Source organism: Scyliorhinus torazame, chromosome 1 (genome assembly GCF_047496885.1).
Source record: "Scyliorhinus torazame isolate Kashiwa2021f chromosome 1, sScyTor2.1, whole genome shotgun sequence".
Taxonomy (NCBI): domain Eukaryota; kingdom Metazoa; phylum Chordata; class Chondrichthyes; order Carcharhiniformes; family Scyliorhinidae; genus Scyliorhinus; species Scyliorhinus torazame.
In genome coordinates this window covers 191,202,121-191,226,340 of record NC_092707.1, presented here as the reverse complement: position 1 = coordinate 191,226,340, position 24,220 = coordinate 191,202,121, and the positions used below count along the sequence as shown (strand labels likewise).

General features: G+C 51.7%; 1 protein-coding gene across 1 annotated transcript in view; it reads right to left on the bottom strand.

Annotated features, from left to right (window-relative positions):
• LOC140418235 (nucleolar GTP-binding protein 2-like) overlaps positions 1 to 18,323 on the bottom strand; it is a 45,354-nt gene extending 27,031 nt beyond the window's left edge. Inside the window, exons 1-4 of the mRNA XM_072501679.1 lie at positions 18,197 to 18,323; positions 6,091 to 6,172; positions 4,464 to 4,558; positions 2,358 to 2,497 (exon numbers count right to left, since the gene is read on the bottom strand). Coding sequence (XP_072357780.1) covers positions 2,358 to 2,497; positions 4,464 to 4,558; positions 6,091 to 6,172; positions 18,197 to 18,260 — 381 coding nt within the window. The 5' untranslated portion in view covers positions 18,261 to 18,323. The remainder of the gene's footprint in view (positions 1 to 2,357; positions 2,498 to 4,463; positions 4,559 to 6,090; positions 6,173 to 18,196) is intronic.
• Between the last annotated feature and the right edge of the window lie 5,897 nt (positions 18,324 to 24,220).

The window sequence follows — 24,220 nt, the reverse complement described above, 5'->3', positions numbered from 1 at the left end:
TTACCTGTGTAATGATGCAACACACTGTCTGGAATTGAGTGAGGATCGGATAGAATTTCTACCACATAACGGATGTTAACTCATTTGGGAGGAAGAAACAAAAAGTAACAAATATAAATGAATACTTAGTGAGGCCTAATAATTAGAACTGCCGGTAGGTAAGCACTCGAATTTATATAGGAAATACAAGAAAGCTGATTCCTCCAAGCTTATCTACTATACAAGTCTTTCACAAGCAGAAATATATTGAATGCGGGAAGAGGCTCGGAGAACGAATGGCCTACTTCTGTACCCACATTGAATTGCATCTGTAATTACAAACTGACTGCCAAAAGCATAACATTAACCTCCATACTATCCCCCCATTTTTGAAAAATTCATATAAAACATGAAACGTGTGTCTGTGACATTTTTGTGGGATCGTAAATGTGCAATTGTCTTTTGGTCTGGTTAATTTTTAGGTACTTGGTTATCCTTACAAGCTCGTAAATTCCTCCATGTTCAAGAGGTCTGTCTGCATTTTAATATGGTTAATATGGTAACAGAGCATTACATTCCAGGTTAAAACTCATGGTCAGGTTTGTTTACAAGTCAGGTAATTGCACACAGGTAAAAACACATTGCAAATTACCAATGGCACAAAAACTTTAAAAGTAATATGACTCCACAATGGTTAAAACATTTTTCTCAGTCTGATATTCTTCAATCATTTTGGAAAAACAATTTTTCAAGGATTTCAACATGAAATTTGGGCGAGGCAATTCCAGAAACTGCAAGCGTTAATTCTAGAAACCAAATGAAGAGTTCATACATACTACAGTCCAAAAAGTATTCAAATAAAGAAAGATCAATAAAGTTCACCAGCATATCTTGTGCACAAAACTGCTTGAAGAGCAGCTGCTCACACCATTTCCAGGTCTCTCACGTTTCTCAATATTTTGCTCATTAATTGTGGCAGCACGTAGGACAAAGCTTCTGTACCATAGCTAACCCACAGATCAAACTGCATATTTGGGCCTTGCAGAGAGCTAATCTCTGACAACTAACTTGAAGATAAGCAGCTTTCACTTTAATATCCATTTCTGAAATAAGTTGTAATATGCCTAAAGATACAGAAGATTATGTTATTTGGCAGAGGACAAAATTCTACATTTGTAAAAGTTTATATATACCAATTCTGTGAAAACATATCTTCACATGTTTAGTATGAAGAGCAAATACTGCAAAATTATTTTATGATTACCAGAGGGGTCTTGCTTTAACTGCTGGTTTAACAATTTAAATTTCAGCTCTGGATCTTGAGATCAACTTTCTGCACAGTTCTGTATATGGGCAGTTAGTACACCGTCACTCCTGAAAATGCACAGCTCACAATGAATTCTTACTACCGTTATCATCTTCTCAAGGGCAATTAGGGATGGGCAATAATGCTAGCCTAACCTACAACGTCCAGATTCCATGAAAGAATAGAAAAGACCTCCATGTCTGTTGAAAAATAAGATTTGCCAGAAAAGATCAAAATGCTTTACTTATTTATGTTTTTGATTAAATTGCGGCACATGCCAAAGGGCAAAAATATCTTAGAAGTATCCCACAAATTCCTTTGAAAGAAAACCCTGCTTTAAAGGAATTAGTCACGCATCTCCTCAAAAGTTCTAAAGGTTCTTTTGAATCATTCCAAATGTGGCTGCATCAGGATAAAATGCTTCATTTCAAGGGAAGTTATACCTATATTGAATGTGACTTCAAACAGGCTATAACTGTCACAAGGCTAAAGCTTAGGATACTACTGAACACATAAAAATGCATTCAAAAATACAACAGTCCAAAAGCCACAAGTTGTACTGTTGATTAAAAGAACAGAGTTTAATTATTTCCAGCCAGCATTGCATTTAGGCCTCTCCGGAGGGTGTTTTGAGCTTTTTTTCCAATTAGGATTCACTATTTAACTTTTAGATTCCCACTTAGAATTTATAAGATAAACCTTTTGACACTGTACTTTCTCCCAAATACACAGTCATCATCAGGAATATGCCATCAGGGTTTGCATCACCACAGCCAGTGAACGCAACAGTGAACTACTTCAACGTCTATCTTGCCAAGAAATGTAAATTACCTGAGATGGGAAAGAACCAGAGCATTTTGGGGGACATATTTCCAAATTTTAAGTTCATTGAATTTTAGGCATAAGCAGTGAGAAATCTAAATGCTGCAAATACTCTCCATTTCAGTTGATATGCAATGGTGCATTAAAAACTGCAATTAACAACCACTAGCTAAAAAAGAAAATCAAAAGACTACCGACTGTTCACCAGGTTCCTCATTTTCTACCCAATCAACAAAAGAAAGTCACTTACATGAGGTTTGATTCGGTCATTCAGAAGAGACATTGGAAGTTTGGTCTGCTTCATAACTACCCTGTAAGGATCTTTCATAACGTTGCCCATCTCATCTTGGAACTTTTGCAGTAATGACTGCTTTATGACTCGAGTGTTACCTGTTCATAAACCAAAAGGATTTGACAGCATTATATCCTTTCTCAAACAAAGTAGTCTTTTTGTCAGGTTTGAGAAAAAAAAATCTGCTCAGTGTGTCACGATCAGACAGAAGGTACACAGTGAACTCTGTTCCCAGGTTACTGCTCTAGGATCAGGCCGCTAGCATGTGGATGATACTTCCATCAGAATTGATTTCCTTAGTTCAGTGCTTTTCAAACACTTTTACCCGAGACCCACATTGGCCAACCTTTGCGATCCATGCCTCATTCGCATACCTTTAATGTGAAAAGGGAACCTGCTGGGTCTTCACAATCTCACTTGAATCAGGTTCAAAGGAGATGGGGGTAATGCACATATCAGGTGCAGCCTTCAGCCAGTTCCTTTGTGACATCTTCAACTTTATGAAAACGGAAAATCCAACTCGCATACGTAGGTCGACGTGAAGGGCAATAGCAACAAATGCTTGTTTTACTCAGCACTGGATACTCCTGGGAGATGCTACTCTTGGATGCTGACAACCTCAACCGTATTTGGCATGTTTTTAATGTGGTGTCACCGGTCAGCTACAGCATCGTAGTATTTTAATTTGGAGTCAGCTGTAAGTTAATAACTGACAAAACACATTTTTCGCCCAACACTTCACTTTCAAAATCTGAAACTTCTCTCATTTGCCAGGACTTAACTGCATAAAACACACATGGGCTTCACATCCTTATTTACAATGGCATAATTGGCAAAACCATACCTCACATCATCTTTATATTGCTTTGTTCCAGTGTTTTCTTTGTAGGCTATAAACCAGAGGCCCTGGAGCTCTGTACAGAGGTAACACTAGCAGTGCTCTGTCCTGCCCTGAACTCTTGTGAGCAGCTCTCTCCAACAGATTTTGTTACAAAATCCTGTCCGTCCAGTAGCTACACTACCTATTTGATTCATCTTCACAGTACTCTTGCCTTGCTTGCTAGCAGCTAGGAAATAGAAGCGGCTCTCTGCCGTGATTTGGCGCCAAAAGCACATACATAGAGGGCGCTTGACACCGACACCAAGTGTACATGCAGGGCATGTGACCTGCTCACTGTTACCGCTGCTGGCTGAAGACTGTACATAGCCTTATTTATTTTCATTTAAAATGCGGCAGTGGTTGCCATTCCCAATTTAAAAGCTGGTAGTGGCCATTTGGAACTTCTCACCCCATCTGGACCCCCCCCCCCCCCCCAACCTGCAGGCTGTGACCAGCATTTGAAAAACCCTGCCTTGGCTCATTGTTTCATCTAATTGAGGAACTGAGGTAATACACTTATAAGGTGGGGAAATCTTGGAAGTACGCACCTTATGATCCAAGAGCATCAACATTAAGCCACCAAACAATAAATAAATTAGCATGGTTCAATTAAAAGAGGAAAGAATATTTAATTCATGTGCACAGTTGAAACATCTACCAATTCTCTTAGGTTGATTATTAATTCAACTCCCTCATTCCTTCACTCCCAGCAACTCCTATTAAGTTTCTAATATGTCATTATGTTCTGTTAAAAATAAAATATTAAGCTCACACAAAAATAGGCCCCCAAAAATGTTTCTTCCTTATATTTAATTTGAACAAAAGGGTCTCAGTTACTGTAAGAGCCAATGAATAACATCTATCTCTGGAGTCTAAAGTTTGCAATACCTGAATACTCAATCATATTTAGATGACAAATGTTACTTTGTAATAATTATAGGTTGTACAGGCACTAAAAAAGTCTGAACAGAAAATAAGTACACTGACTTCATATGGATTTCTTTGCATTGTATTACTGCAAAAGTGTAATAGACTTATTTTAGCTGCAGTTTCTGTAAAACCCTGGACAGTAAGTTCCGACCACCCATAGCCAGTGATCACTATGAATGCTTTCAGTTATGTATGCAGGTATAGCTCGTGCATACTATACCCACATTCTATCTGCATGGAAAATATGAACTCACCGAACCATTTGATATTTGGCTCCACACGGGCTACGGTGCCAGATGAAACTGTTGACTGGTATTGCAAGGGTTTGATAACCTTTCCTGCTTTGTTTCTTGGAGGGAAAAAAATTTTTAAAAATAGGTATGCTTGTAAGATTTTACATTGCTAAGGAAGTTGCTACATGGTGAAGTAATGCAAAAATATAACACATTGATAAATTCAAAGTAGATGGGGTCAACAGTGCAACATGCACCATCACAAAATCTGGAATTTAATTTCTAACATTCTTAATAGAAACTGAAGCAAAACCACAAAGTGGATAAGGCATAAGGATGCAATTACCGACTATGGCTTAATAAACCATATTCATCCTGATGCAAAAATATTTTAATTGTAGGGACATTAATTCAGAGATCATGGGCGAAATTCTCCGGAAACGGCGCGATGTCCGCCGACTGGCGCCCAAAACGGCGCCAATCAGACGGGCATTGCGCCGCCCCAAAGGTGCGGAATGCTCCGCATCTTTGGGGGCCGAGCCCCAACATTGAGGGGCTAGGCCGACGCCGGAGGAATTTCCACCCCGCCAGCTGGCGGAAACGGCCTTTGTTGCCCCGCCAGCTGGCGCGGAAATGACATCTCCGGGCGGCACATGCGCGGGAGTGTCAGCGGCCGCTGACAGTTTCCCATGCATGCGCAGTGGAGGGAGTCTCTTCCACCCCCGCCACGGTCTCCACCGTGGCGGAGGCGGAAGGGAAAGAGTGCCCCCACGGCACAGGCCCGCCCGCGGATCGGTGGGCCCCGATCGCGGGCCAGGCCACCGTGGGGGCACCCCCCGGGGTCAGATCGCCCCGCGCCCCCCCCCAGGACCCCGGAGCCCGCCCGTGCCGCCGGTAAGGTAGGTGGTTCAATTTACGCCGGCGGGACAGGCAATTTATCGGCAGGACTTCGGCCCATCCATGCCGGAGAATCAAGCGGGGGGGGGGCCCGCCAACCGGCGCGGCGCGATTCCCGCCCCCGCCGAATATCCGGTGCCAGAGACTTCGGCAACCGGCGGGGGCGGGATTCACGCCAGCCCCCAGCGATTCTCCGACCCGGCGGGGGGTCGGAGAATGTCGCCCCATGTTAGAAAGCACAACAATGGTAAACCTCCATTTTACCTCACAGCTGCGTGCTCAATGTAACCCAGTAATCTTCTACCAGGTCTCTTGTCAATATTGTCATGGATTGACTGCAATTGACCCTTTGTCCAGCCATCATTGTAATTTTGCACAGCTATAGCGCGGATCTCTGATATCTACTCATGTTGCTAAAATTCAAACAGACAAACCACATCTGTAGCACCATGTGTTTGTGTTTAATGTTACAGCATCAGTGATTGCTTGAATCATGTTGTGGAGGTATCGTTTCCTAGGTTATTTTCAGTTGATGTCACAACCTAGAGCTTACCAGGGTCCTATTAACATCTCACTTCTCTCTCCCCCTTCCCTCGCACCCTTTTACAAAGATACAGCAGGCCAATAAAGTTTTGGTGAAATTAAATTATGGAGTTGCATCGTCATTTCGAACTGGGTATTAACTACTGTACAGATAATTTCTGTTATTTGTTCATTGAACTTCACACCAAGAAATAATTGGGACACCTACCTTCGTTCTTTCTGTCTGTACATATTAAGGCGTTTAATAGTTGCCCGGTCCCTCCAGTGGCCTCCTGCATCTTTGGGCCGATCTGCAACAAAACAAAAGAACCAATAAATTACAAACAACTGACCACATTTCAAACTGCATTGATTAGTCTGATAATTCTGTCACTTTACCACTAAAATAAAATTCTGAATCATAGAATCACTATGGTGCAGAAGGATGCCATTCGGCTCGAATATACACTGACCCTCCAAAAGAGCACCCTAACCTAGATCCACTCCCCCACCATATCCCTGTAACCCCACCTAACCTTCTTGAACACCAAGGGGCAATTTTATCATGGCCATTCCATTTAACCTGCACATCTTTGTACTTTGGGAGGAAATTCACGCTGACACGGGGAGAACGTGCAAACTCCACACAGCCAGTCTCCCAAGGCCGGAATTGAATCCAGCTTCCTGGTGCTGTGATGCAGCAGTGCTAACCACTGTGCCGAATCAGGGATCAATCATGTATTAAGGTTGAATTAAGTTTTAATGAAGAGGAACCCATCCTGTGAAACATTCTATGATTTTTTTAATGTTTCATATTTATGCATGTGTGATATCTCATAACCAATATGTATGTTATGACTAGCTGGAGAAACAAGTTGACTTTGCAGAACAGGGAAGGCAGAAAAAGAATGTTAGTTGTTTCAGATTTTTAGTTCAAATAATTTTCTCCAACAAGCCGGTAGAAATCTAAAATTTGCCTTGCAACTCCCTAAACATTTAGTGACTCAATTAATGATTGGTATCTGTTTCTTCCCCGAGGCTGATCTCAAGTAGTTGTCAATTTTTTAAAAGTTTGGTACAAGCTTAGAGAAGAACAGGTAAGGTGGTGAACAAATAATAAATATTTTTATACTGCCGATTCATTAGATACCAAAACTGTGCAAACCTACTTGGCATAACCTTCATAATCAATGAGACTATACACTTCTAATTACAATCTTTATTTACCCAACAATCTTTAGGTTTTCCTGAACAGTTTTGATTCATTATTTTCATTGAAATCGTGAGATATGAACAGGAAAGCATACTCATGTCATATAGACAATATTTTTTTCTGTCAGATTCTTATCCTTGTCTATAAATCCCTCCCTGGCTTAGCCCCTATCTCTGCAATCTCCTCCAGCCCTACCACTCACATCCATTCTCCTCTTATTCTGGCCTTTTGAACATTCCATATTTTAATCTCTCCATTTTTAGCAGTCTGCCTTGGTCGTAAGCACTGGAATTCCCTTCCTAAACATCTTGAACCTCTTTCGTTCTTTAAGATGCTCCCTAAAACCCACCTCTTTGACTAAGCTTTTGGTGGTCACCTGCCCTAATATCCCCTAATACCTCAGGTAGATGCCTGCACTGATCGTGGATTGAATCAGTGAAGTGTGTTAGTGTGAAACGGAGGGGAGGGGAGCAGGAAAGAGATGAATGCCTTTGTGACCTGAGAGGCAAAGGACTTTCCTTTGTCAAGTAGGAGCAAGGGATGAGAAGAGTGCCTTAGTTTTGAATAGTGAGGAAAGAGAATGCGTAAAACAAAATAACCTCCATATTTTTCATATCAAGTTTGAGAGACTCTGGTCAACATTGTCCTTTCCATGCCTCAGTTGGTACATGCTTTGGTGTGTGGAACAGATGCACGTAAACCAAGAATATCTTGGATAATCTATCCTTTTAAATCCTAAACTACAACCAAAAAATTGATACATCACAGACGACGGCCATTTGGGCCGTAGGGACTGTGTTTGCTCTTTGGAAAAGCTATCCAATTAGTCCTATTCACTGGTCTGCCCCAATGGTCTTGTAATATTTTTCCTCTTCAAGTATGTATCCAATTCCCTTGGGGGGAAAAGCATCAAACCTGCTTTTACCATCCTTTCAAGCAGAAACAGAAAATACTGAACAATCTCTTTCTATTGCAATTATTTATGCTTTCGACCTTGTCATGACACCTTGGGTTAAGGATCTCTGATGCACTGGGATGAGTTTCAGTCAATGTCTTTCTGAAGTTCAGGCTTTTGTTTCTTCCTTCTAGGCTTGAGATAGTTTCCCTGCCAAGATGTCTAGTTTCTCTGCAGACTGAACGTCTTTCTTCTAGGCTAGAGATGATTTTTCTCTGGCACAAAGTTGACTACTTTCTCTGCAGACTCAGCATCATTTCAGCAAAGGCTGTGCCAGGCACTCACTGCTTTCAGAACAATACAGCAGTTTTTCCACTTCAGCAAGCTAAAGATAGAATTCCTTTCACTTCCAAGGTCTAAACACTTCTGCCAAGTTCTCTTTTGACACCGTCTATTACTATTTTAACTCTAACTGTCCCCTTTTCATTATGGACTGGTTTAGCACAGGGCTAAATCACTGGCTTAGAAAGCAGACCAAGGCAGGCCAGCAGCACGGTTCAATTCCCGTACCAGCCTCCCCGAACAGGCGCTGGAATGTGTCGACGGGGGGCTTTTCACAGTAACTTCATTTGAAGCTTATTTGTGACAATTAAGTGATTTTCATTTCATGGACTTCCAGTCCCTACATCTTCAGCCTTCACCAGGATGGTATAAGTTTCTTCCTTGAACCAAAGATAAACCAGCCCCCATCCATCACCACTGTCCCTCACCTCTCTGAACTTGTTTACATTCAACAATTTCTCTTTTGACTCAGCTTATTTCTCCCAAATAAAACGTGTTGCTATGAGAATCCATGTGGGTCCAAGCTAAGCCTGTGGAACACGAGGAACATTGTTTCAGCTATGTTTGAGTCCCCTCCCTCACAGCTTTCCCCAGTACATTGATAAGTGCAAGTGTTGATTTCTATTCTCGCCTCAAGACTAGAAAACTTCAACGATGTTGTTTTCAGTTTTCACCCTTCCCTCACTTGGTCCATCCCTACTCTTCCCTCCCCTTCCTCAGCTTTTCTACCCCTAATTCAGTCTGCCGTCAGGTATTTGAACCTTTAATTTTCTGCTCCACTCCTGCACTGACCACTGTCTTTGACCTTCTATACAGTTCTAACAAAGCTCAAGGAAAAACACTGCATAGGAATGGGGTGGTCATAGCTGTATTGCTGCTGGATTGGTAATCCAGGGTAATGCTCTAGGGACACAGGTTCAAATCCCACCACCATAGGTGGTCAAATTTGAATTCAATAAAAAAAAAATGGAATTAAAAGTCTAATGATGGCCATGAAACCATTGATTATTGTTGTGAAAACCATCTGGTTCACTAATGTCCTTGAGGGAAGGAAACATGTACGCTATCCTCATCTAGTCTAGACTAGACTACATGCGACTCCACAGCAATGCGGTTGACTCTTAAATGTCCTCTGAAAGTCTCATCTTCACATTGAGGATGCCCTCGACATTGGGTGACACAACACCAACATGCTATACGTGATAGATTTCGAACACATCTAACAACTCAACAAATCATGAAGCAATGTGGGCCAGCAGCAGCAGAATTATACTCAACCACAACCTGTAAACTCATGGCCTGGCATATCCCCCACTCTATCATTACCACCAAGCCAGGAGATTAACTCTGGTTCAATGAAGAGTGCTGAAGGGCATGTCAGGAGCAGTACCAGGCATACCTAAAAATGAGGTGTCAGCCTTGTGAAACTACAACACATGACTAGTTGAGTGCAAACAGCAAGTGATAGACAGAGCTATGCAATCCCATAACCAAAGGATCAGACCTATGCTCTGCGGTCTTGCCACATCCAGCCCTTAATGGTGGTGGAAAATAAGGCTACTCATTCAGGAGGTTCCACAAACATCCCTAACCTCAATGATGAAGGTGCCCAGCACACCAGTGCAAAAGATAAGGCTGATGCATTTGCTACAATCTTCTACCAGAAGTGCCGAGTGGACGATCCATATCAGTCTCTTCCGGATGTCCCCAGCATCACAGATGCCAGTCTTCAGCCAATTTGATTCCCTCCTCATATCAAGAAACTGCTGAAGGCACTGCAAAGGCTATGGGCTCTGACAATATTCCAGCAATAGTAATGAAGACTTATGCTCCAGCCACAACATTAGCATCTACCTGGCAATGTGGAAAATTGCCCATGTACATCCTGTACACAAAAAGCAGGACAAATCCAACCTGGCCAATTACCACCCCATCAGTCTACTCTCGATCATCTGTAAAGTGGTGGAAGAGTCATCAACAATGCTATCAAGCACTGTGGGTGTATCTACACTACATGGATTGCAGCAGTTCAAAAAGGCAGCTCACCTGCAGCGGTTCAAAAAGGCAGCTCACCACCACCTTCTCCAGGGCAACTGGGGATGAGCCAGCAAAGTCCACATCCCTCAAATGAATAAAACAAAACATAGAAAGAAGCCACCTGGTCCTTTGAACTTGCTCCACCTTCATTAAGACCATGGCTGAACTGGTTGAGGTCTCAGCTCCAATTCCCTGTCTGCCCCCAGAACCCTTCATTACCTTGCCTAACATAAATCTCTCTAACCCTCCCTTAATTTTAAGACCCATCCTCCACTACTTTCTGGGGAAGAGAATTCCACACATTACCAGCCCTTTGGAGAAAAGGTTCTTTTCACCGGTCTTAAAAGGGAGACCTCTTATTTTTAAACTATGTGTGCTTAGTTTTAGTCTCAAGAAGACACATCCTCCAGGTAACAGCCTATCAACGCTACTCATATTTCAATAAGATCTCCTCTCGTTCTTGTAAACTCCAATGGGTATAAGTCTAACCCTTTCAACCTTTCTTCATAAGGCAACCCACTGCATCCCAAGAATGAGTCCAGTGAACCTTCCCTAAACTGCTTCTAAAGCAATTACATCTTAAATTTGTATAAAAACAGAATTATTGCCAGAAATCAGTTCGGCACTTCACAGCCATCTAAACTCAACAGCTTCAGATCATAACTACGTCTCGCATTTTTTCATTAAGAAGCCTTGCAACACCAGGTTAAAGTCCAACCGGTTTGTTTCAAATCAATAGCTTTCGGAGCACAGCTCCTTCCTTAGGTGAAAGAGCAGTGCTCCGAAAGCTAGTGATTCGAAACAAACCGGTTGGACTTTAACCTGGTGTTGTAAGACTTCTTACTGTGCTCACCCAAGTCCAACGCTGGCATCTCCACCTCATTTTTTCAGAGAGTGGATTATAGACCAAGATTCTGTGTTGTAATTTTCAACTCTTCCAGACTCATCTTTTGTTTCTTTTATTGGACCATTTCTACAACCAGTTCTTTTTTAAAAATAAATTTAGAGTACCCAATTATGGGGCAATTTAGCATGGCCAATCCACCTAACCTGCACACCATTGGGTTGTGGGGATGAAACCCACGCAAACACGGGGAGAATGTGCAAACTCCACACAGACAGTGACCCAGAGCCGGGATCGAACCTGGGACCTTGGCGCCGTGATGCAGCAGTGCTAACCACTGCACCACCATGTTGCCTTCTACCACCAGCTCTGATGAAATGTTGTAGACCTGAAACTTTCACTTTGTTTCTCTCTCCAGATACCGCCTGACGTGCTGAAAATTCCAGCACTATTGGTCTTTATTCCAATTCCTCTAGCCTTGCACCATTATCCCTCATCATTTCATCTTTATCCTCCATCTTCCTTTTTGTATATTCCACTCCTTCGGCTGCTTCTGTACCTGTTACATCCGTAACCTTATGCAGTTCTGATCAAAGGTCAAATTTGCTCCATTTCTCTTTCCACTGGTGCTACCTTTCCAGCACTTTCCATTCTGACGTCAGATTTTGAAACACGGGTGCCTGTGGCAGAACAGGCATATCCGAGAACGTTTGAAGATTGAAGTTAGAGCTCCTGCAATTTGAACCCATAACACCCGTTGTTATGTTAGATGTGTTCGAAGTGAATACATATCCAGGCTAGATAACTTGAGTAGTGCCAGCCTTTCACGTTGTTTTCGACAGCCTTGTGCATCAGTTTCTCTCTCCCGAATACCTCCCTTCATGAGCAATACCCCCCACCTCCCCACCGCACCAGCCTCTGCCTGCTCCATCAATTTTGTCATTTTCACCATCCGCCTGCATCCACACATCCTGGTAGTTCTCCCAATTGAAGCTTCCACCTTACCCCCGTCTACTCAACGCCCAAACTATCGCTCCTTGCTGCCCACTTTTCAGTCCCTCCTCACCCCACCTCCTAGTCTGACCCCGCCACATTTCTCTCTCGCTTCCCCACCGCACCCAGTCTCTCCCTCTCTGGCCCTCCCCGTCCAATCTCTCTCTCGCCCTCCCCGTCTCTCTCTCTCTCCTGCCCTTCCTCACCCCGTCTCTCTCTCCCACCCTCCCCATCCGGTCTCTTTCGACCTCCCCATCTCGCTATCTGCCACCCTCCCCTTCTCTCCCCGATCCCACCCAGTCTCTCTCTCTCCCCCCACCTTGTCTCTCTCTCTCTCTTTCCCCCACCTTGTGTCTCTCTCTTTCCCCCACCTTGTGTCTCTCTCTTTCCCCCAACTTGTGTCTCTCTCTTTCCCCCACCTTGTGTCTCTCTCTTTCCCCCACCTTGTGTCTCTCTCTCTCCCCCACCTTGTGTCTCTCTCTCTCCCCACCTTGTCTCTCTCTCTCCCCCCCACCTTGTCTCTCTCTCTCTCCCCACCTTGTCTCTCTCTCCCCGCCCCCCACCTTGTCTCTCTCTCTCCCCACCTTGTCCCTCTCTCCCCCCACCTTGTCTCTCTCTCTCCCCCCCACCTTGTCTCTCTCTCTCCCCCCCACCTTGTCTCTCTCTCTCTCTCCCCACCTTGTCTCTCTCTCCCTCCCCCACCTTGTCTCTCTCTCTCCCCCACCTTGTCTCTCTCTCTCTCTTCCCCACCTTGTCTCTCTCTCTCTTCCCCACCTTGTCTCTCTCTCTCTCTCCCCCCCAACCTTGTGTCTCTCCCCCACCTTGTCTCTCTCGCTCTCTCCCCCACCTTGTCTCTCTCTCTCTCCCCCCCACCCTGTCTCTCTCTCCCCCACCTCGTCTCTCTCTCTCTCCCCCACCTTGTCTCTCTCTCTCCCCCACCTTGTCTCTCTCTCTCTCCCCCACCTTGTCTCTCTCTCTCCCCCACCTTGTCTCTCTCTCTCTCCCCCACCTTGTCTCTCTCTCTCTCCCCCACCTTGTCTCTCTCTCTCTCCCCCAACCTGGTCTCTCTCTCTCCCCCCCCACCTGGTCTCTCTCTCTCCCCCCCACCTGGTCTCTTTCTCCCCCTCATCCCGTCTCTCTCTTCCCCACCCCACCCCTCATCTCCCTCTCCCATCCCACCCAGTCTTAATTCCTCTCCCCACCACATCTCTCTGTCCCTCTCCCACCCAACCCGTCTTCCTCCCTCTCTCCCACCCAATCTCCCTGCCTCCCCCAACCCACCCCGTCTCTCACGCTACCCCACATCCCCAGTCCCCCCTCCCCCATATCCCCAGTCCCCCTCTAAAGTCATTGTGTTGGTCTCCCCCAGCCGCCCTTCCCTGTCAGTGTGTTTCCACCAGCTCCCCCTCCCCAGTCACGGTCTGTCTCCCTCGCCCCCTCCCCCAGTCACTGCCCGTCTCCCCGAGTTTCCCCCTCCCCCAGTCACTGTCTCCCTCCCTCGCCCCCTCCCCCAGTCACTGCCCGTCTCCACGAGCACCCCCTCCCCAGTCAGTCTGCACCCCACAGCTGACCCCGCCCGTTGCTCCCAACTCCCCTCCCCAGTCACTGTCCGTCTCCCCCACTCCCTCCCCAGTCACTGTCCGTCTCCCCCACTCCCTCCCCAGTCACTGTCCATCTCCCCCACTCCCTCCCCAGTCACTGTCCGTCTCCCCCACTCCCTCCCCAGTCACGGTCCGTCTCCCCCACTCCCTCCCCAGTCACTGTCCGTCTCCCCCACTCCCTCCCCAGTCACTGTCCTTCTCCCCCACTCCCTCCCCAGTCACTGTCCGTCTCCCCCACTCCCTCCCCAGTCACTGTCCGTCTCCCCCACTCCCTCCCCAATCACTGTCCGTCTCCCCCACTCCTTCCCCAGTCACTGTCCGTCTCCCCCACTCCCTCCCCAGTCACTGTCCGTCTCCCCCACTCCCTCCCCAGTCACTGTCCGTCTCCCCCACTCCCTCCCCAGTCACTGTCCGTCTCCCCCACTCCCTCCCCAGTCACTGTCCGTCTCCACCACTCCCTCCCCAGTTACTGTCCGTCTCCCCACTCTCTCCCCAGTTACTGTCCGTCTCCCCCACTCCCTCCCCAGTTACTGTCTTCCCCAGTCCCCCACTCCCTCCCCAGTTAGTCTTCCCCAGTCCCCCTCCCCAGCCACTGTCTGCATCCCCCAGCCAGACCCCCCTCCCCAGTCACTGCCCATCTGACCCACCCCATCCCCAGTTACAGTCTCCCCCAGTCCACCCTGCCCAGCCACTGTCTGCATCCCCCAGAAGCCCTTTGCCCGTCACTGTCTGTACCCCCCATCCGTCACTGTCTGTCACCCCCAACCCCCTCCACCCCAGTCACTGTTCATCTCCCCCACTCCCTCCCCAGTTACTGTCTCCCCCAGTCCCACCTCCCCAGCCACTGTCTGCATCCCCAAGCAGCCCCCCAGATCGTCTGTCTGCAGCCCCCCAGATCGTCTGTCTGCACCCCCCCAGCTCACCCCGCCCGTCACTGTCTGTCGCCCCCAACCCCCACACCCTAGTCAATGTTCATCTCCCCCAGCCCCCACTCCGTCTGTCTCCACCAGTCTCCCATCCCAGTCACTGCCTGTCTCCCCCAACGTCCTCCCCAGTCACTGCCCGTCTCCCCCAGCCCCCCTCCCCAGTCACTGGCTGTCTCCCCATCCCCCCTCCCCAGTCACTGCCCGTCTCCCCCAGTCACTGCCTGTCACCCCCAGCCCCCCTCCCCAGTCACTGCCTGTCTTCCCCCAACCCCCTCCCCAGTCACTGCCTGTCTCCCCCAACCCCCTCCCCAGTCACTGCCTGTCTCCCCCAACCCCCTCCCCAGTCACTGCCTGTCTCCCCCAACGTCCTCCCCAGTCACTGCCCGTCTCCCCCAGCCCCCCTCCCCAGTCACTGCCTGTCTCCCCCATCCCCCCTCCCCAGTCACTGCCCGTCTCCCCCAGTCACTGCCTGTCACCCCCAGCCCGCCTTCCCACTCACTGCCTGTCTTCCCCCAACCCCCTCCCCAGTCACTGCCTGTCTCCCCCAACCCCCTCCCCAGTCACTGCCTGTCTCCCCCAGCCCCCTCCCCAGTCACTGCCTGTCTCCCCCAACCCCCTCCCCAGTCACTGCCTGTCTCCCCCAACCCCCTCCCCAGTCACTGACGGTCTCCCCCAGCCCCCCTCCCCAGTCACTGCCTGTCTCCCCCAGCCCCCCTCCCCAGTCACTGCCTGTCTCCCCCAACCCCCTCCCCAGTCACTGCCTGTCTCCCCCAGCCCCCCTCCCAAGTCACTGCCTGTCTCCCCCAGCCCCCCTCCCCAGTCACTGCCTGTCTCCCCCAACCCCCTCCCCAGTCACTGTCCGTCTCCCCCAGCCCCCCTCCCCAGTCACTGCCCGTCTCCCCCAACCCAGTCACTGCCTGTCACCCCCAGCCCGCCTTCCCACTCACTGCCTGTCTTCCCCCAACCCCCTCCCCAGTCACTGCCTGTCTCCCCCAACCCCCTCCCCAGTCACTGCCTGTCTCCCCCAGCCCCCTCCCCAGTCACTGCCTGTCTCCCCCAACCCCCTCCCCAGTCACTGCCTGTCTCCCCCAACCCCCTCCCCAGTCACTGCCTGTCTCCCCCAACCCCCTCCCCAGTCACTGACGGTCTCCCCCAGCCCCCCTCCCCAGTCACTGCCTGTCTCCCCCAGCCCCCCTCCCCAGTCACTGCCTGTCTCCCCCAACCCCCTCCCCAGTCACTGCCTGTCTCCCCCAGCCCCCCTCCCAAGTCACTGCCTGTCTCCCCCAGCCCCCCTCCCCAGTCACTGCCTGTCTCCCCCAACCCCCTCCCCAGTCACTGTCCGTCTCCCCCAGCCCCCCTCCCCAGTCACTGCCCGTCTCCCCCAACCCAGTCACTGCCTGTCTCCCCCAACCCCCTCCCCAGTCACTGCCTGTCTCCCCCAGCTCCCCTCCCCAGTCACTGCCTGTCTCCCCCAACCCCCTCCCCAGTCACTGCCTGTCTCCCCCAGCTCCCCTCCCCAGTCACTGCCTGTCTCCCCCAGCTCCCCTCCCCAGTCACTGCCTGTCTCCCCCAACCCCCTCCCCAGTCACTGCTTGTCTCCCCCAACCCCCTCCCCAGTCACTGCCTGGTTCCCCCAGCCCCCCTCCCCAGTCACTGCCTGTCTCCCCCAACCCCCTCCCCAGTCACTGCCTGTCTCCCCCAGCCCCCTCCCCAGTCACTGCCTGTCTCCCCCAGCCCCCTCCCCAGTCACTGCCTGTCTCCCCCAGCCTCCCTCCCCAGTCACTGCCTGTCTCCCCCAACTCCCTCCCCAGTCACTGCCTGTCTCCCCAACCCCCTCCCCCAGTCACTGCCTGTCTCCCCCAGCCACCCTCCCCAGTCACTGCCTGTCTCCCCCAACCCCCTCCCCAGTCACTGCCTGTCTCCCCAACCCCCTCCCCCAGTCACTGCCTGTCTCCCCAACCCCCTCCCCCAGTCACTGCCTGTCTCCCCCAGCCCCCCTCCCCAGTCACTGCCTGTCTCCCCCAGCCCCCTCCTCAGTCACTGCCCGTCTCCCCCAGCCCCCCTCCCCAGTCACTGCCCGTCTCCCCCAGCCCCCCTCCCCAGTCACTGCCCGTCTCCCCCAACCCCCTCCCCAGTCACTGCCCGTCTCCCCCAATCCCCTCCCCAGTCACTGCCCATCTCCCCCAACCCCCCTCCCCAGTCACTGCCCGTCTCCCCCAACCCCCCTCCCCAGTCACTGCCCGTCTCCCCCAACCCCCCTCCCCAGTCACTGCCCGTCTCCCGCAACCCCCCTCCCCAGTCACTGCCCGTCTCCCCCAACCCCCCTCCCCAGTCACTGCCCGTCTCCCCCAACCCCCCTCCCCAGTCACTGCCCGTCTCCCGCAACCCCCCTCCCCAGTCACTGCCTGTCTCCCCCAGCCCCCTCCCAGTCACTGCCCGTCTCCCCCAACCCCCTCCCCAGTCACTGCCCGTCTCCCCCAACCCAGTCACTGCCTGTCTCCCCCAACCCCCTCCCCAGTCACTGCCTGTCTCCCCCAACCCCCCTCCCCAGTCACTGCTTGTCTCCCCCAACCCCCCTCCCCAGTCACTGCCCGTCTCCCCCAACCCCCCTCCCCAGTCACTGCCCGTCTCCCCCAACCCCCCTCCCCAGTCACTGCCCGTCTCCCCCAGCCCCCCTCCCAGTCACTGCCCGTCTCCCCCAACCCAGTCACTGCCCGTCTCCCCCAACCCCCCTCCCCAGTCACTGCCCGTCTCCCCCAGCCCCCCTCCCAGTCACTGCCCGTCTCCCCCAACCCAGTCACTGCCCGTCTCCCCCAACCCCCCCTCCCCAGTCACTGCTTGTCTCCCCCAACCCCCCTCCCCAGTCACTGCCCGTCTCCCCCAACCCCCCTCCCCAGTCACTGCCCGTCTCCCCCAGGCCCCTCCCCAGTCACTGCCTGTCTCCCCCAACCCCCCTCCCCAGTCACTGCCCGTCTCCCCCAACCCCCCTCCCCAGTCACTGCCCGTCTCCCCCAACCCCCCTCCCCAGTCACTGCCCGTCTCCCCCAACCCCCCTCCCCAGTCACTGCCCGTCTCCCCCAACCCCCCTCCCCAGTCACTGCCCGTCTCCCCCAACCCCCCTCCCCAGTCACTGCCCGTCTCCCCCAACCCCCCTCCCCAGTCACTGCCCGTCTCCCCCAACCCCCCTCCCCAGTCACTGCCCGTCTCCCCCAACCCCCCTCCCCAGTCACTGCCCGTCTCCCCCAACCCCCCTCCCCAGTCACTGCCCGTCTCCCCCAACCCCCCTCCCCAGTCACTGCCCGTCTCCCCCAGGCCCCTCCCCAGTCACTGCCTGTCTCCCCCAACCCCCTCCCCAGTCACTGCCTGTCTCCCCCAACCCCCTCCCCCAACCCCCTCCCCAGTCACTGCCTGTCACCCAGCCCAGCCAGTGTCTGACTCCCACAACCTCTCCCCCAGAGACTCGCCCTCTGCCGCCCCCTCTCACCCGGGTTGCTGCTTGATGTTGACGGGTTGATGCTGGCTCGGCCCTTGTAAAGAGGCTTCACCATCCTGTCGCCGTTCGAGCTCCCGATCAGTCCACAGGCACCTCGCGGCCTTGCGTCATCAACGTGCGACCAAGGCCGCTGACGTCATCACCCGCCGACTACCTGCATGAGCAGAGCTACTACTGTACTCTGGATTTGTCTTCACTGAGTCTTTAATATGAGAACAAACAAAGGAAATGCTGGGAATTCTCAGCAGATCTGGCAGTATTAGTGGAGAGAGAATCAAAATAAGTGTTTCAGGTCGACATTCTTTTGTCACTTTAATCACTTTTAATGTAAAGAAACAGTTGCACATATATCATCCTTCACAACCTTCGGGTATTCCAAAGTGTGGTTTACAGCCAATGGACGACTATTTTATGATGGCCATTGCGGTAACATTGGAAACGCATCAGCCATTTTGTGCCCATCAGCAAGTTTCCACAAGCAGCTGTTTGGTGTCTGGCGTACTGACCTTTATCTCGGCCCATCGAGTCTGCACCTACACTCTGAAAGAGCACCCTGCCTCGACCCACTCCCCGTAACCCTGTTACCCCACCTAACCTTTGGACACTAATTCTCAGACACTTCCTCCTACCTTTCCCTGCACCATAACCCCATGACTGAATACGGAACCATTATTTCCAGGTCTGTCACGGACCTCATCTCTTCTGGAATTCTTCACTCCACAGCTTCCGACGTCATAGTCCCCCAACCCTGCACTGGCCGCTTCTACCTCCTTCGCAAAATCCACAAACACGGTTGCCCTGGTAGACCCATCGTATCAGCCTGTTCCTGCCCCACTGAACTCATTTCTTTTCATCTTGACTTCATTCTCACTCGCGTTGCCCAGTCCCTTCCAATCTATATTCGTCATTCCTCTGATGCTCTATGTCATATCAACAGTTTCCAGATCTCTGCCCTAACTGGCTCCTCTTCACTATGGATGTTCAATCCCTCTACATCTTAATCCCCCATCAGGAGGATCTGAGGGCTTTCCACTTTATCCTTGAGCAGAGGCCCAAATAGTCCCCATCCACCACCACTCTCCTCTTCCTAGCTGAACTTGTCACTCAATAATTCCTTCTTTAACTCACCTCACTTCTTGCAAATAAAAGGTTTGGTTAAGGGTACCCGAATGGGTCCCACTTATGCATGTCTTTTTGTGGGGTAAATGTGGAACATTCCTTGTTCCAGTCCTCGTCAGGCCCTCTCCCACAACCCTTTCTCAGTTACATTGATGGCTAAATTGGTGCCACTTCATGCCCTCACCTGGCTCTGAAAAAAATTATCAATTTTATTTCCAATTTCTACTCCTCGCACCTTCACCTCTCGCACCTTCACATGGTCCATATCTGACAGCTCCCTTCCCTAGCTTGACCTCTCTGTCTCCATTTCTGGCCACCAACATTCATTACAAGCTGTGGTGAATGTATTATATCAATAATCCACCATTGTATCTGTGCTGTGCTGTTGCCCTTGTATTTGTATCTGTGCTATGCTGTTGCCCTTGTGGGCTCCACCTTTGGGCCATCGTATGGCATTATCCATAAAGGAACATGTTGAGGCCAGTATGGGCCTGCCCATGGCTCCTCCCCTTTGACATGTTGGGTGTTCTGATGCACAAATGATCCAACACGGCTGTAGATGGTACAACTCTGTTTTATTGTCGAAACAACGGTAACAACTAACTGCTGGCTTGGGTAGTGGATCCAGCCCTAACACTATCTTGGAGAGGCACTCAGCACATGGTCTATGTCAGAGTGGCACGCTGTGACCTCTGTGCTCTGAGCTATCTCCTGGTCGAATGAGCGGGAACTGTGGTGTTCCCTGTTTTATAGTGTGTGTGCTCTCACTGGTGATTGGCTGCAATGTTATGCGTGTGCTGGTTGGTCCAACTGCCTGTCCATCAGTGTGTGTGTGATTGCACCATGATATGCTGATCTGGATATCATGACATCCCACCCTTTCACAAAGGATATGTGCCTACATGCTAATAAATAGAAATGTGTACTGAGTGCATCTGAGTATGTGTGTGCAATATTTACAACATGTACGTGAGGCTAAACTATATACAGAGGAAGATGTCAGGTGCAACAGAACAACGAGGTTGGACCAATAACAGAACAAATGCAATCAGCAAACGACGAGAGAAAACTTCTGGAACAATGAACGACAAGAAAAGAAACTCGTTAACAGTATTGTAAAACAATTCAGTGAGTCCAATGTGCGAACAGGCTCATAAGTCAAGTCTCTCAGGTGGGCGACGAATTCGGGTTGACCGCCTCAAGGGTGGGTCAGGGTCCACCGGCTGAGGAATGGGTCTGGCCACGGGCGAGAGAGGAAGAGGCAGAGTGGCAGGAACCCAACAAAGTCGACATCAGGTTCAACAGGAGGGCGTGGCACCGGTGCATGATCTCGTAGCGAGCGCGGAACCAGACGAAGGGCCCGCCAATTATGGCGGCGAATGGAGCCATCAGGCATGCGAACCAGGAATGAGCGGGGAGCCACATGACGGAGAACCTCAGCGGTTGCCGACCAGCCACTCTCCGGTAGGTGTATGCGGACGTTGTCTCCAGGTGCCAGGGCAGGAAGATCAGTCGCCCGAGTGTCATGTGCGACCTTCTGCTGAGCACGCTGTTGTTGCAACCTTCGCAATACTGGGGCATGGTCGAGGTCAGGAACATGAATGGACGGCACAGTGGTCCAGAGGGTGCGACCCATCAACAGCTGGGCTGGCGAGAGGCCCGTGGACAGTGGGGCCGAGCAATAGGCCAGCAGGGCTAAATAGAAGTCAGATCCGGCATCAGCAGCCTTGCAGAGGAGTCGCTTCACAATGCGGACGCCCTTTTCCGCCTTGCCATTCGACTGAGGATGCAAGGGACTGGACGTCACGTGTGTGAAGTTGTATGAAGTGGCAAAGGAAGACCATTCTTGGCTCGCAAAGCAAGTCCCGTTGTCAGACATGACGGTGAGTGGAATTCCATGGCGAGCAAACGTTTCTTTGCATGCCCGGATGACAGCTGATGACGACGTGTCGTGCAGGCGTATGACCTCTGGATAACTTGAGCAGTAGTCAATCAGAATAATGTAGTCCCTGCCGAGCGCATGAAAGAGGTCCACGCCCACCTTCGCCCAGGGGGACGTGACCAACTCATGGGGCTGAAGGGTCTCAGTGGGTTGCGCCGGCTGAAACCTTTGGCAGGTGGGGCAGTTGAGCACCATGTTGGCGATGTCGTCACTGATGCCCGGCCAGCACACAGCCTCTCGGGCCCTCCACCTGCACTTTTCAACTCCGAGATGGCCTTCGTGCAGTTGTTCTTGAACAAGCCAGTGCATGCTGTGTGGGATCACGATCCGGTCCAACTTCAAGAGGACACCATCAATGACGGCCAAGTCGTCCCGGATGTTGTAAAATTGAGAGCACTGCCCCTTGAGCCACCCTTCCGTCATTTGGCGCATCGCACGCTGTGGATCCTTGTCCCGCTTCAGGGTCAAGGAGATCAGTGCCCGGGACATCGTCGGGGGTAAAGCCCCCCCCCCCCCCCCCCCCCCTCCCTTGCCTCATTGAAGGTCCTAACTAACAGCGGGCCCAACAGGTCCATATATTTTTTCCAGAACTCGACCGGGAAACCATCCGGCCCCGGTGCCTTCCCCGCCTGCATGCTTCCTATCCCTTTGATCAGCTCCTCCAGCCCAATCGGGGCCCCCAGTCCCACCACCAGTCCCTCTTCCACCTTTGGAAACCTCAATTGGTCCAGGAAACGGCCCATCCCTCCCTCCTCCCGTGGGGGCTCGGATCGGTACAATTCCTCGTAGAAGTCCCTGAAGACCACATTGATGCCAACCCCACTCCGCACCACGCTCCCTCCCCTGTCCTTAACTCCCCCGATCTCCCTAGCTGCGTCCCGCTTCCGAAGCTGATGCGCCTGCATCCGGCTTGCCTTTTCCCCATACTCGTAGACCGCCCCCTGGGCCTTCCTCCACTGCACCTCCGCCTTCCTGGTGGTCACCAGGTCGAATTCGGCCTGGAGGCTGCGCCTCTTCCTCAACAATCCTTCCTCAGGTTCTTCCGCATACCTCCTGTCTACCCTCACCATCTCCCCCACCAGCCTCTCCCTCTCCCTCCGCTCCTTGTGAGCCCTGATGGAGATCAGCTCTCCCCTCACCACCGCCTTCAGTGCCTCCCATACCACCCCCACTCGGACCTCCCCGTTGTCATTGGTCTCCAAGTACCTCTCTATACTTCCTCGGACCCACGCGCTCACCTCCTCGTCCGCCAACAGTCCCACCTCCAAGCGCCACAGCGGGCGCTGGTCCCTCTCCTCCCCCATCTCCAAATCCACCCAATGCGGGGCGTGGTCCGAAATGGCTATTGCCGAATACTCGGTATCCTCTACTCTCACTATCAGCGCCCTACTCAAAATGAAAAAGTCGATTCGAGAATAAGCCTTATGGACATGTGAGAAGAATAAAAATTCCCTAGCCCCCGGCCTTGCAAATCTCCAAGGGTCCACCCCTCCCATTTGGTCCATAAATCCCCTCAACACTCTAGTCGCCGCCGGCTTCCTACCCGTCCTAGACCTGGAGCGATGCAGTGCAGGATCCAACACCGTGTTAAAGTCTCCCCCCATTATCAGGCCCCCCACTTCCAAGTCTGGGATCCGACCCAACATACGCCGCATAAAAGCCGCATCGTCCCAGTTCGGAGCATACACATTGACCAGTACCACCCTCTCTCCCTGCAACTTACCACTTACCATTATGTACCTACTGCCATTATCTGCCACAATGCTCGACGCCTCGAATAACACCTTCTTTCCCACCAAGATCGTCACCCCTCGATTTTTGGCATCTAGCCCCAAGTGAAACACCTGACCTACCCACCCTTTCCTCAGTCTTACCTGGTCTGCCACCTTCAGGTGTGTCTCCTGGAGCATAACCACATCTGCCTTGAGCCCGTTCAGGTGCGCGAACACGCGGGCCCGCTTAACCGGCCCATTCAGTCCCCTTACATTCCAGGTTATCAGCCGGATCAGGGGGCTACCCGCCCCCCTCCCCCGCCGACTAGCCATGACCCCCTCCTCGGCCAGCCACGCGCCGGCACCCCACACCCGGCCCGTTCCCCACAGCGGCATACCCCCGTCTCGACCCACCCCACTCGCTCCAGCTCCTCCTTGATCCTAGCAGCAGCAACTCGATTCCCCCCCCAACCCCACCCCCGGCTAGGTCCCATCCTAGCTGGTTTACTCCCCCCATTGCACTTCCGCAAGTCAGCTGACTCCTGCTGACCCCGGCCACTCCCACCTCCCCTTCGACTCCTCCCATTGTGTGGCACACCCTCCTCTCCCGCTCCCCATTCACAGGCTCTCCCCCTCCATTCTAAGCGCGGGAAACAATCCTCGCATCCCCCCCCCCCCCCCCCCCCCCCCCCCCCAGTCTTCGGCGCAGGAAAAAATCCCCGCTCTCCACCTACCAGGCCCCGCCACCAACCAAAACAGTGCCCAACCCGCCCCATCCACCCTCCCCAACCCGAAAGAGAAAAACACAGAGAAAAAGAAACCCAAAACAATGCAAAGGCCCCCCCCCACCCCCCCGAACCAGAAATAGGCATAACATCCACCGCAGTCCCCAGTCGCCCATCCCGACCCTCAGTCTGTGTCCAGCTTCTCGGCCTGAACAAAGGCCCACGCCTCCTCCGGAGACTCAAAATAATGGTGCCGGTCCTTGTAGGTAACCCACAGTCGCACCGGCTGCAACATGCCAAACTTCACCCCCTTCCTGTGCAGCACCGCCTTCGCTCGATTGTACCCGGCCCTCCTCTTCGCCACATCCGCACTCCAGTCCTGATATATCCGAACCTCCGCGTTCTCCCACATGCTGCTCCTCTCCTTCTTGGCCCACCTGAGCACACACTCCCGATCGACAAACCGATGGAACCGCACCAGCACCGCCCGCGGAGGCTCGTTAGCTTTGGGCCTCCT